This window comes from Danio aesculapii, chromosome 16 (genome assembly GCF_903798145.1).
Source record: "Danio aesculapii chromosome 16, fDanAes4.1, whole genome shotgun sequence".
Taxonomy (NCBI): domain Eukaryota; kingdom Metazoa; phylum Chordata; class Actinopteri; order Cypriniformes; family Danionidae; genus Danio; species Danio aesculapii.
In genome coordinates this window covers 45,399,050-45,413,647 of record NC_079450.1, presented here as the reverse complement: position 1 = coordinate 45,413,647, position 14,598 = coordinate 45,399,050, and the positions used below count along the sequence as shown (strand labels likewise).

The following is a 14,598-nucleotide window of genomic DNA, read 5'->3' as shown; positions in this document are numbered from 1 at the left end:
ATGTATTATTATAAATATATATGTCATAATAAATAATGCAAAATACAACATTACACCTGTTGTCTTAATTGGACTTACTAAATAGGTACACAATCATTTTCAATTGCAAATAGACAAATTTTCATTTGCAAATCAACCGTCTCCTGAGAAATGCGATGTCCTATTATTTTTGCTCTATATAAATAAGGAAGTTTGCTTGAGTGATTAATCATGTTATTTAAATAACACAGACAGTTCTGTTTTTTTTTTTTTTCTTGCCTAAGTGGAAGTGGCTTCACTTCACACCACAAAAAGGCTTTTTTTGTATGTCTGAATGTAGTCTCTAAAAAGGCAAAGAACTCGATTTTGGGTAAAATATAGACAAACCAAAGGGCTGTTACATAGCCTATTACACATATTAAACCCAATGGTTGCTGTGAATGCACACAATAACATTTTAAAAAGAGAATATAATACTTCAAATCTTTTTTTTAATTCTTTTCAGTAATGTATTTAAATTCAGATCACAAGGAAAAGACTTACCTTTTAAATATCGACTGAATTAGTAGGTTACTTGGAGAAACCTGTGCTCCTACAGCTGGTCGCATCAACAACTGCGTTTCAGAGAAGAACCAAGGTATTTGTACGTTATATCACTCAATTTATCAGTGAATCAACAATATATCTGATCAAATCACGACCACAGTTACAAACCACAAATAGGCCCAGATTAACTCGTATAAATTAACATTTTATACAGGGTTACAAAGAAGCAGACGAGATGAATAAATCACGTCTTGTTTTAATCAATGGGCGCCTCCTTGTGGTGCCCAAAGATGTTTGTTGTGCGAAATTCATCACACCTAACTCTTTCTTACCAATTTATAAACTTATTTTAAACCTTAATGTCAAACAGAAGACAAAAATGAGTCATGGAAACTATGTTCACGACTTCTTAGAAAGCTGTATAAAAAGGGGAATTCATAGTTTGTGGAAGTTCAAGTTTTATTTTCTAAAGGGTAATCGAGATCACTTCAGCTTTTTCGGTTAGTTATGCTATCTCGTACCTTGAAGCTTGGAGCATCTACTAAAATTATTTGAACATAGATGTCATGATAAACTGTGGTGGGTCTCACAAAAGGAGCAGACCGTAGCCTATATGGCAAGCCGTTTTGACATTTAATCAATAACCCGTACTAGTATTTTCCTGTTACTAGTGCTTTTTTTTTTTTATCTTTTTCATTAACTACTAGTACTTATTCATAAGTTAGTGCTTTTTCTTTAGCTACTAGTGTCTTTTGTAAAGTTACTAGTACTTATTCATTAGATACTAGTACTCATTCATTAGATACTAGTACTTATTCATTAAGATACTAGTACTTATTTATTAGGTACTAGTACTCATTCATTAGATATAGGGAACAGCGGGGCACAGAGTAATGCGGGGTAAAATGTAAAACTGAGTTTTAAAGTATTTGCTCAGGGTTAACCATGCTTCCAAGGTTTTCACCACAGACGTTTTCCTGCCAATTATTGAAAAAGTTTGGCGAAATTTGGATGAGAAACACAGGAGAAACCATTTTTGCAGCATAAAAGTATTTTTTATTATACTCAAAAAAAAAAAAAAGTATATATATATATATATATATATATATATATATATATATATATATATATATATATATATATATATATATATATATATATATATATATATATTATTTAAAGAAAATCTGGGAAAGTATGAACATAAAATCTTATATTGCTGTGATTACCGTTTTCTAGGCTAAAAGATGAAACCATTTTGAAAGGTGTAAAAACACACAGTGACTAGCCAGTTTTGAAGAAAACACAACACAGCAGGGTTAGTTGTAACAGGGTGTTACAATTAAGCCACACACTGTTGGACACCAATCAAACTAACAAAATAATTTTTGAATTTAAGTGTAATGTTGAGAACTTTTTATATAAAAATGTTTTTTAATAGAAAATATATTTTTTTAATTAGAAAAAAAATGTTTTATTGCTAATAATGCAAATAAATGCATTGTATAATAATGGATAAATGGATAATAATGCTAATAAATCCAAATGTGTTTATCCAGTAGATAAATAAATAAATAAATAAACATACTGTGCTATGTAGAATAAAAAAGAAATTGAGTTAAGTAAATATAGCTACAATTTAAAGTAATCAGAAATTACATTAACTGTATGAAATCTGCCTTTGTAAGTATGTTACAACTAACCCTCTGTCTGTTACAACTTGCCCCACACTGTAAAAAAAATGGCCGGGATTTCAACGGTAAAAAACTGTAAAAATACTACAGTAAAAATCCGTAACCTGGTTAACGGTGTGGTTCCTTAATATATACGGCGAATAACCATAAATTGACTTTCCCAGTTCCCTGTATGGCACATCACTTTTTATGCTTTTTGTTGACATTATTATGGATCTTTTTAGTTGTTTCTCCAGTAGTTATGTACATTAGAGATTTTGGTTACATCTAATGTTGATAAACAATGTTTATTTCATGACTTAAATTTTATTTGTGTTACCATACTGGTGTTTAGTAGCTGTGTGAATGACACTGAGCACCTTCTATATACGGATACACTTTACTGCTTGTGTGAAAAGTTGTTTGTGAGGAGCTTTGGTTCATTAAGTAACTTATCACCACTTGCATGTGGCTGTGTTAACGTGTCTAACTGTGTAACAAAATATGTGTAGATGTTGGTAATTCAAAATACAGACATATTACCTCTATGAATTAATGAAATATGGTAAAGGAAAAAATGAGGAATTACTTTTACGGTGTGTACCGTATTTTTAGCGGTAAAGTACTGGCAACCACAGCTGCCGTTTTTTTACCTAAAATTTTACGGATTTATTTTTTACAGTGCACTGGAGGGGTAAATTGTAACATTTTTACTCCTGGCACTTTTGGCAATACTGCACAGAAACCATAAGTCCAGCGATCATACAACCAGTGCTCATTTGTAGGAGAGGCTTGTGTGCTGTTGGTAAAAAACAAATGGTTTGTCTAACCCCAGTACTTTGTTCAATAATTGGCCAATACCAAAAAGTGTTACTTTGTGTCCCGCTCTCCCCTAGTACTCATTCATTAGATACTAGTACCTCATAAATATTCAATTCAATTCACCTTTATTTGTTTAGCACTTATACAATGTAGATTGTCAAAGCAGCTTCACATAAAAGGTCATAGTAAATTGGAACAGTGTAGTTCAGTTTTTAGTGTTTTAAATTCAGTTCAGTTTAGCTCAGTTCAGTGTGGTTTAAAATCACTACTGAGAGTCCAAACACTGAAGAGCAAATCCAACGATGCGCAGCTTTACAGATCCTGAACCATGCAAGCCAGTGGCGACAGCGGAAAGGGAAAAAAAACTTCACTAATTGGCGAAAGTGAAGAAAAAAAACCTTGAGAGAAACCAGACTCAGTTGGGCACGACCATTTTAATTTCTCCGCTGGCCAAATGTCTTGTGCAGAGCTGCAGTCTCAGCAGCGGAGGCTGGAAGCTGGCCTCAGCGAAGACTCGTCTGTCTCTGGAGCGTCACAGGAATCAGTCTCATGTTCCACTCCTCCATGACCACCACAGTAACTGCTCAGAATACAGCCTGGTCCAGGATATGGAAACCTTGGGATCATCTCGTCGTTGGTCTTGGATCGAATCAGTGACTCTGCATAGTCTGAGGGCCTCGGGAAGCGCATCCCCAGGTGGAAATGGAGAATAAAGAGAATAATAAGCGTAGCTACTGTTCATAGTGTATCTAAACAAGATGCAGAACCTGTATGGGAACCCACTAAGTGGTGCATTGAGTGTATGCTTTACTAAACAGATAGGTCCTTTAACGTAGTTTTGAATTGGGAGAGTGTGTCTGAGCCTCGTACGTTATCATGAAGGCTATTTCAGAGTTTAGGAGCTATAAATGAGAAGGCTCGACCTCCTTTACTCGACTTAGCTATTCTGGGTACTACCAGAAGCCCTGAGATTTGAGATCATAAAGAGCGAGTTGAATTGTAGCAAGACAGAAGATTGGTTAGGTAAAAAGGAGCTAGATTATTTAAAGCTTTATAGGTAAGAAGCAATATTTTGAATTCAATACGAAACTTAACAGGCAGCCAGTGTAAGGAGGATAAAACTGAGGTGATGTGATCAAATTTACCAGTACTCAAATATACCAGTACTTATTCATTAAGGTTCTAGTACTCATTCATTAGATACTAGTACTTATTTATTAGATACTAGTACCTATTAAATAGATACTAGTACTTAGATACTAGTTCTCATTCATTTGATACTAGCACTCATTCATTAGATACTAGTACTTAGATACAAGTGGTCATTCATTAGAGTACTTATGTATTAGATACTAGTACTCATTCATTAGATACTAGTACCTAATAAATAGATACTAGTACGTATTCATTAAGATACTAGTACTCATTTATTAGAGACTAGTATCTAATTGGTACTTGTACTTATTACTAGTTCTATAGATACTAATTCTTATCTATTAGATACTAGTACTTATTTTAATAGTGACTAGTAACTACTGTTGTTTCTAGTAATACATTTAAATTTTCTCCATTGATTTCTATGGGATTGGTCATTGAGATATCAACTATTCAGTTTTAACCACTATTTATTCCAGTTGGGACTAGTACATATTTATTATGTGCTAATCATTAGATACTAGTACCTATTAATTAGATATTAGTACTAATGTATTAGATACTAGTACTTATTCAGTAGATACTAGTATCTATTTAATAGGTACTAGTGCTTATAAATTAGATAAGAGTACTTATTAAATAGATACTAAACTTATTTAAAAGATACTAGTATGCAGTTATTAAATACTAGTACTTGATTGAAATGTTACTAGTAAAATGTTAGGTGGCGCAGTAGGTAGTGCTGTCGCCTCACAGCAAGAAGGTCGCTGGTTCGAGCCTTTTCTAGGTCAGTAGGCGTTTATGTGTGGAGTTTGCATGTTCTTCTTGTGTTTGCGTGGGTTTCCTCTGGGTGCTCCGGTTTCCCCCCAATCCAAAGACATGCGGTACAGAATTAGGTAGGCTAAATTGTCCATAGTATATGTGTGTATGGGTTTCCCAGTGATGGGTTGCGGCTGGAAGGGCATCCGCTGCGTAAAACATATGCTGAATAAGTTGGCGGTTCATTCAGTTGTGGTGACCCCAGATTAATAAAGGGACTAAGCCGAAAAGAAAATTAATGAATGAATGAGTAAAATGTTAATTGAACTCTACTCTTCCATTTGGACTAGTCATAACATAAGACGATTGACGATTAAAAAAAGCAGAACTGACTAGTAAAATGATAATTGTTATTAGTAATAGTTATCTAAAATACTAGTGTCTAATAAATAAATACTAGTACTACTGGAAAAACTACTAGAATCTATTTAGTTACTAGTATGTAATGAATTGGTACCAGTATCTATTTAATATTTACTAGTATCTATTAAATAGATACCAGTATCTAATGAATAAGTACTGATATCTAATACATAAATACTAGTATTTATTAATTAGATACTAGTGTCTAATTAACAAGTACTAGTACCTAATGATTAACTACTAGCACATCAACTCTGTCAAAACAGAGAATTATCTGTTGATCTTAGATTTGACTCAAGGCTGAGAATTAATGTTATGAAGTCTTACCTCCCTGCCTCATTATCCATCCTTTTTGCTTCTTAGTCAAAATAAGATCATCATCATATTATATCAACTTCAGTGTGTCAACTAGCAAAACTCACAGCAACCTTCTTCTACCTGCAGGATGTTACTCTGCTTAGACGGTGCATATTTTATCGTGATGCATGTAAACAACCGGGATTCACACCAGGAGAAACACGGGAATGGTTCGCTGTGTGCATGTGTCAGTTTCCTTGCTTTGTTTGAGTTGCACATAGAGAATAATTTGTTTTGCCATCCCCCGCGTAAAATGCCGCCCTGGGCGATCGCCCATATTTCCCATGCCTCAATCCTCCACTGAGTACTAGTATCTAATGAATGAGTACTAGTATCTAACGAATAAGAACTACACAAAAGACACTAGTAGCTAAAGAAAAAGCACTAGTATCTAAAGAATAGGCACTAGTGGCTAATGAATAAGTACTAGTAGTTAATGGAAAAGATACTGGTATCTAAAAAAGCACTAGTAACAGGAAAATAGATACTAGTACAGGTTATTGATTAAATGTCAAATGGCTTGCCATAGACCTGTGAGTGAGTGCCTGTACACAGGCATTAGCCACAGTTTCTATTCAACAAACTTCTGTTCACACCTAAAGAAAAAAAAAACAACAACAACAAACCACATATTCACACGATCAGGCAACCAACCACGGAAGCTGCAAGTGTCGTAAACAACAGTGACACGCACGTTTTGGTTAAAAGTTATTTTACTCTATATAAATATATTTACTACCTACATGATAATAAGAATACAGCATCTACTAATCTAAGACTAAAACAATGTTATAACAATGCCAATACAAACTAACCACAGTGGTCCATTTTTTAGTTTTTAGCAGTATAGACTTGCTAAATTACTTGAAAAAGGTCATTACATTATCACTCAATACATTAAAATCTCTATAAATCTCAACTTATTGTCTTAATTCTTTCAACTTAAATGAAAACTTACACTTAAGCATTTTAATTAACATTTTATCAAATAGAATGATTCTTTTTTTAAAGCATTTGAAGTTTATAATGCTTAAAAACACATTTTTCCAGCTTAAGTTAATAATTATTTGATTATTCTGCTAATAATAATAATAAATAATTATTTACAAAAATAATTTATTCAGTATTGTTAAATTTATTAGTATTTAAATCAAGTACACATTATAAGCACCTGTAATTAAATTCCTTAATTAACAGTAAGGCATTTTATACTTATTTTTCTAATTAGAGTAATTAGTCTGTCTAATTACACCCTAAACTGCTTTTTACTCTGTGAACCGGAACCGGAACTCAATAAAATTTGCTGCCTCTAATAAATTTTTCACGTTATTTCAATTTACATCAATTAAACGGACATTAAACTTGAAGACTTCTATATTATATGACTTTTTGATCATTGATCATTTTTGATTACTTTTTGTTAATTCTTTATTGTATACATATACAGTATATCATTTGTTTGTACTAATAAATACATAATAAATAAATGTAAACATATATAAATACTTAAATAAGCAAACTTAAGAGCTATAACGTATCATAAACTTACTATAAATAAGTAAACTTAATAGGTGTTTAACCTGAAAGTACACTTTTATGTCAAGTATACTTAAGATATATTCTTAAAATTACACAAGTGTTTAGAAAACATAAAAAAGCAGCACACATGAATAAACTTATTTCTTAGCGAGGCTAAAATCGATGTCTGTGCATGGCTTCTGTTTCGATCTTTAAAACAATTCTCATACAGTCTAATGCATTTGCAGCTCAGTTGCATGCAGACACACTGCGATAAAGATCGGGGAGGTTTAATTAGTCAGTTATCTGTTTCGAGATCTTACCAAAGAGCACAGCACCTGCAGATGCAACTTTCACACCTGCCTGTTTCCTCAGTAGCTCTGGATGGCTTTTTACATGGTCTGAATTAAGCCTCAAGAGAGCAATACAGGAAATATGTAAAAATACTAATCTTCAGATCAGTGTAGATGAACATGTGACCAAACTTATGCTAACCTTTTAGTTTAAAGACCAATTCTTTCCATTGACTGCCTTTTCATGCCTGCCTATTGTTAAGACAGTAGTTGTTTGATGTTAGTACTTATTCTGTATCTGCAGGATCTTATTCTACATCACAGATCCCATTCAAAACATTAATTACGTCATTAAAGGCAGATTTTATTATTTAACTAATTAATTAAACAGGCTCATTTTACAAGTCACCCAGAGTTAAACTGTTAAGGTTTACTATTTTGGAATCCATTCAGCCAATCTCCAGGTCTGAGAACTTTATCTTAGCTTAACATAAATCATTGAATCAAATTCTACCATTAGCATCTTGCTAAAAAAAATTTCATAAATTTAAAACTTGACTTCTGTGGTTACTTTGTTGCTGTATCATGGCTGCCACAGGCACAATTATTTTATGCAGCCTGTAAAAAATACAAAATTTTCAAAAATTATTTAAAAAGTTTTTTGAGTGAGATGCTAATGGTCTAACCCGATTTAATGATCTATGCTAAGCTAAGCTAAAAGTGCTCTTAATGGAGATCAGCTTAATGGATTCAAAAATGGTAATAGTCAACGGTCTAACGGCGTTGTTTGACGCGTGAATGAAGCAAGTAAACTCAACATGTTCACGCATCTATTTAAACATGAATAGCACAATTTATTTTGCCACATCTGGTGTGAACACAGCAGTATAGACTTGTTTTTTATTGTCTTATATAAGTTGACACTGTATTAAGATTGTTATCTAAATAGGAGTAGGGGGAAAAACAGAGGATATGTTTAATAACTATTATTAAGCAGCATACCGTCCATCCAGAAAGTATTCATAGTGCTTTATTTTTTCCACTTTTTTTTGTTACAGCCCTATTCCAAAATGGATTAAATTCATTTATTTCCTGTAAATTCTACACACAATACCCCATAATGACAATGTGAAAAAAGATTTTTTGAAATTGTTGCAAATTTATTACAAAGAAAAAAGCTGAAAAATCACATGTACAGAAGTATTCACAGCCTTTGTCGTGAAGCTCTAAATTGAGCTCAGGTACATTCTGTTTCCACTGATCATTCTTGAGATGTTTCAGCAGCTTAATTGGAGTTCACCTGTGGTGAATTCAGTTAACTGGACATGATTTGAAAGGCATACACCTGTCTATATAAAGTCCCAGGGTTGACAGTGCATGTCAAAGCACAAACCAAGCATGAAGACAAAGGAATTGACTGTAGACCTCCAAGACAGGATTGTCACACGGCTGGGGAAGGTTACAGAAAAATTTCTGCTGCTCTGAAAGTTTCAATGAGCACAGTGGCCTCCATCATCATGCTGTGGGGATGTTTTTCAGCAGCAGGAACTGGAAGACTACTCAGGATAGAGGGAAAGATAAATGCTGCAATGTACAGAGACATCCTGAATGAAAACCTGCTTCAGAGTGCTTGACCTCAGACTGGGGTGATGGTTCATCTTCCAGCAAGACAATGACCAAAAGCACACCGCCAAAATATCAATGGAGTGGCTTCACAACAACTCGGTGAATGTCCTTGAGTGGCCCAGCCAGAGCCTAGATCTAAATCCTTTTGAACATCTCTGGAGAGATCTGAAAATGGCTGTACACCGTCGGTTCCCATCCAACCTGATAGAGCTTGAGAGGTACTGCAAAGAGGAATGGGCAAACACTCCCAAAGCCAAGCTTGTGGCATCATATTCAAAAAGACTTAAGGCTGTAATTACTGCCAAAGGTGCAACAACAAAGTATTGAGCAAAGGCTGTGAATACTTAGGTACATGTGATTTTTCAGGTTTTTTATTTTTTAATAAATTTGCAACAATTTCAAAAAGTCTTTTTTTCACATTGTCATTGTGTGGTATTGTGTGTAGAATTTTGAGCAAATAAATGAATTGAATCCATTTTGGAATATGGCTGTAACATAAAAAATGTGGAAAAAGTGAAGCACTATGAATACTTTCCGGATGCACTGTATTTGGAGTTTATCAAGGCTAAATTAATAATGAATGGTTTGTTAATAGGTAAAATTAAAGTGTGACCAAACTTAAACTACAAACTATGCTACTGTTATATAGTTTATCTGATCCCTTATGCACATATAATCAGAGACATGTGGAGACTAGTTGTACGAATAAAATGTTTCAGATGTTTAATCTCAAAAAATAACTGAGGATAAAGTAACTTATGTACAGCACAGAATGTGCAAACATGTATGGTATATGTACAAAGAAATATACATGCAAAATTAACATTCAAAATGACATTATGTAAAAAACCAGAATGTCGCTACGTCCAGTTTTTATGTGTCTGTACAGCTATACATTATGAGAAACTAACTTAAATAAAACATGAACAACTCAAATCAACATAACTGACCCAGCTTGTAATTTACCTCCTTTAGAATTTAGAAATTAAGTGTTTTAGTTACAAGAGATGCAATTTTGGGTCATTAGACAAACACAATTTGCCTCTTCAGCTTTAAACCTACAATTTAGAGGCAACAAAATTGGTACTTTCCCCCTGTACAACAGATACAGTACACAGGGAACGATTCATCTCATTCTATTTAAAACAAAGTGAACTGAAAACAAACAAGGGAACAAAACAAAGTTATTTAGTCATGCAAACTTACATTAACAGACTACTGCTACAACGAGCAGATATGGAAATGAAAACGTCTAATAATCTGACGATACGAAGCACTACTTTCGAAAAATTTGATTAGCGAAAACCGAACAAGACACAATAAATAAATCAACAATCAGTACATGTAAACTCCCGCGTCGGGAGTCAGAATTGCATTCATAACTTATTGTTACAAATTATAACCACCAAATAGGGAGAAGAAGCATTTAGGTACATGAGCATTAACTTTGGTATAACAATAAAAAGAACCACATTCATCATGGAGGTGCGACAAAGACACAGATGATGTTCACCAATGAGGCTTAAGCTTACCCAAAAAATACTGAACACGGAGAACTCATCAAAAGAGCCACAGACACATCATATCTCAACTCGCAGTGGCCGATACATGTACGTAACAGTTTAACATGAATCATTAGAAATAGCTGCAAAAAAGCCCCAACATTGCACATTTCAACACAGTTACAAAGAGTGCACATTTGCGCGGTAACCGATTGTAACTGGTCAGTTGAAGGTTACGATCAGCCAATGAGAAAGCATTCATTTCCAAAACTGCAAATGAAATATGAACGAAGGCAGGTCCAGTTTATTTACAACATAAGGCTGATGGACAGGCGTGAACTGAAACGACGATAAGCTTATTTGATTAAATTCTGTTGTATTGTTTGTTACGATTGAATTCCAGTATGACGGTATGCTTGTTAAACATGGAGATGAATACCAACCAATAATTCAACCAATTGAACTTCCCTTTAAATATTTAAATAAGCTTATTTTCCTTTTATTCTCCAAAACGTTCAGGATAAAGATCTTTGCTGTGCTTCTATACATGGTTTGTACAAAATGTAATCTTTCCTGAATGTAGCGATTCAAATTACAGTACTCCATTGAAACAACCTGATTCAAATACTGTCCAAACACAAAGCTTAACCTGGCTCAGGGAACAACCTTCGAAATAAACAAACAAACTTCGAAACAAACGAATTCCCCCTTATTAATTCACATTTATTTCCCCCTTGCGAGTGTCGTCCATGGAAAGAGAGAACGAACGTGTAGCTGAAATGATTGTTTTGAAGGGGTGGAAAAAGGACTTCAGAGAGTTTAGTCAGCAGCAGTTACAGTAACAGAGACCCAGAACCGTTTCAGAATGACTCTAAAACAAGGATGAGATTTCAGCATATCATTTATACCTTAATTGGATTTCCACTCCAGCGTATCTTTCAGGTCTGACTGAGAAGGCGACTACGCAGAAACGCTTGGAAACTGGCGACGGGGCGTAAATCATTCTGATGTTTCCTCCGCTCTATAAAAGAGATAAGTCTGGAAGTGTCGAGGCGAGCTGCGCTGGAGGTCGAGTCGGGCTGTAGCCAGAACTCCTCGTAAAGGCAAACCTGTGCAGAGGGACGTCTGGATGGCTCGCCTTGGAGTAACATGCATATAAAGTCCCGCGCCGCCTGACTCACACCATGGAAGTAGTCCTCTGGGAAGCTGAAGTCGATGCGGCAGATGTTGAGGCAGGTCTCTTCCACACTTTCATCCAGAAACGGAGACGCGCCACTGAGCATTACGTACGCCAATACACCTAAACTCCAGAGGTCAGAGGCCAGAGCTGCAGATTCACCCAACACTAGCTCAGGGGCCGAGAACTCAGGGCTGCCCAGCAGAGGGTGGATGTAAGGGATGTTGGAAAGATGCGCCGCGTCGCCAAAGTCCGCCAGTTTGACTAGAGGCTTAGCTGATGTTTGCTCGATTAATACATTCTCGGGCTGAAACACACATAAAGCAGATAATAAGTGTCGGATAATGGACAGTGATTGCAGAGAAAAAGGCAGCATCAAAATATAAGGTACTCATACGTCATACACGTCAGTTGTGCATTCGGTCGCTGATGGAAGTAAGTGATTACAGATTATTATTAAAAAAATAGCATTTTTGTTACAAAAAGACATCGATCTGCTTTGTAAGACATGCATTAACTCCATGGTGGTGTTTGGGTTAGGTTGACGATGGATTTTGGAAGTTTTGGAAGCATAAAAATTACGCTGATAAATTGAACGATAAATCGATATAAAATCACATTTATGATTTAGCAAAAGCTATGATTATCTTGGACATCATGTGAGGAAAATAAGGTAATGTGATAATGTGAAGTTTTTCAGGTCGTTTTTTAGATTACTTCCTCACCGCATGTGGAGTCATGTGACCCAGCTCTTCTGTGTCGAGCATACGCATAAGGTCCGGTGCAGCCTTAAGCCTGGTTTATACTTCTGCATCGAGTGATTGGCGTAACCCACGGTGCATGCCTTGTGCGTTGCTGTGCATTTATACCTCTGTGTGCTGTTGTGTTGCTCTGCAATAACACTTCCGAAACGCTTGCTGGCAGTAGGTTTTTATGTTCCTCTGTGTCGACTTTCTTGGCAGGTGTTTTGTTTTTTCCGAAGATACCTTAATGTACAAGTGGCTCAAACTCACTCATTTTGAGGCGGGAACTTGGCGGACATGCAACAACTTAAATCATAAGGTAAACACAAAACAAATGTTTCCATCTTGAGCTCCTTCATGGGACTCGTCACTTGTAAACCCTAGCTCCAACGAGTTTGCGCGGCTCTCTGTCCCGCCCACATTTGTTAGCCCTACCAAGCCGACCAATTACAGAGCTTGCAATACGCGTCGTGGGTGCACCTCTCAAAAAATGTAACTACACGTTGCCATGGCCAGGGATGGGCAAAAATACATTGAAATGTATTTTAAAATAAAATACCAAATAAAACTCCACAACATAAAAATATGATATCTAAAAAGTACAATAAATAGCTGTTATTGCAAATAAACTACATCCAACTACATCCTGCTGCTGTCCTGTAACTGGAATCTGGAGTTTTTGACCAGTCTGTATAGACTGGAGTATTATTAAACATTTTTAGGCATACATATTTCGTCTTCATACAGTGCATCTGCAGATCAGCTACTGGTATCTGAAACCAATGAATTGTAGGTATCGCCAGAGTAGGACTTCTTTTAATGTTGTTTGTCTTATTTTTTGAGATCTACATCAGCAATCCATCCGTTATTTGTACAGTGTTATCTCTCACATTTTTTCATTTCTTCTTTAACTGAAAGAATCTCAGTTTAGTTCTTGCAAAGTATTTTACAGGATTTTGAAACAAAAAAAAACAAGACACTAAAGTATTTTCATACAAAATATTAAGCCATTTTCACAAACCCAATAAAGTACAAATTACTACATACTATTTTGTATTTGAAATGCGTATTTGAAATACATGTATCATAAATACTATCTATCCCTGGCCACGACATGTAGCGCTAGCTCTGTGATTGCTCAGCTTGATAGTGGTGACGAGTGTGGGCGGCGCAGAGAGCTGCGGGAGATCATTACCTTATGATTAAAGTTGTTGCATGTCTGCTGGTTCCCGACTCTGAATGAGCAAGTTTTCGCTACTTGTACATTAAGGTAGCGTTCAGAAAAAACAAAACACTCATGAGGAAACTCAATACAGAGAAACACAAAAACCCGTAAGCTGGCGTTTCGGAAGTGTTCTTGGAGAGCAACACACGCAGAAGTATAAATGCACAACTATGCGCAAGGCAGGCGCAGTGGGTCACGCCAATCACTCGAGGCAAAGCATAAATCAGCCTTAAAGGCTATTACAGGACATACAAGAGTTATTTTATTTAGAAAAGATACTGCTTATTTTCTACTTTTAATATGAAAGCATTGAAAATAATAAATTTTGTTTCTAAAAGTGCAAGCTATTATTTTATTTTTTTATTAGAAAAAAGTGATAGTTGGTTTTAGGTAATGTGTGTTTTAATTTCAGTTGTTCAAAATTGATGTTCAATAAATACTCATAGATAGTAGATAGTGTGTGTTTCCTTCAATTATTGAATTCAAAAATCTCTCACTTATAATAAGTACATATTTACTGTACAAAACTTGTCCGTGAACTATGAGGGCAAAAACCTTTTTTATTATTATTATTAAAATTAGTCTATTAATCGTAATGGAGTTAAAATGTTCAATTAATCAAGATTTGACTTTAGGCCAAACCGCCCAGCCCATGATGTGAACACAAGTAAATACCCACAAAAGGCACACAGAACAACCAAATATGCCGCGCGGAAATGCAGGAAATGACCGTCTATGGGAAATCCTTATAGCGTAGGATAAACAGAAGATTAAACTGCTTTCATTTGATTCGTCAAGAT

At 35.2% G+C, this 14,598-nt stretch overlaps 1 protein-coding gene across 5 annotated transcripts in view; it reads right to left on the bottom strand.

Moving 5' to 3' along the window:
* Positions 1-9,848: 9,848 nt before the first annotated feature.
* Positions 9,849-14,598, bottom strand: part of triob (trio Rho guanine nucleotide exchange factor b) — a 279,189-nt gene continuing 274,439 nt past the window's right edge. For all 5 annotated transcript variants that reach the window (XM_056475711.1, XM_056475713.1, XM_056475712.1 and 2 more), the window contains one exon: positions 9,849-12,137. In XM_056475711.1, coding sequence (XP_056331686.1) covers positions 11,592-12,137 — 546 coding nt within the window. In that variant the 3' untranslated portion in view covers positions 9,849-11,591. The remainder of the gene's footprint in view (positions 12,138-14,598) is intronic.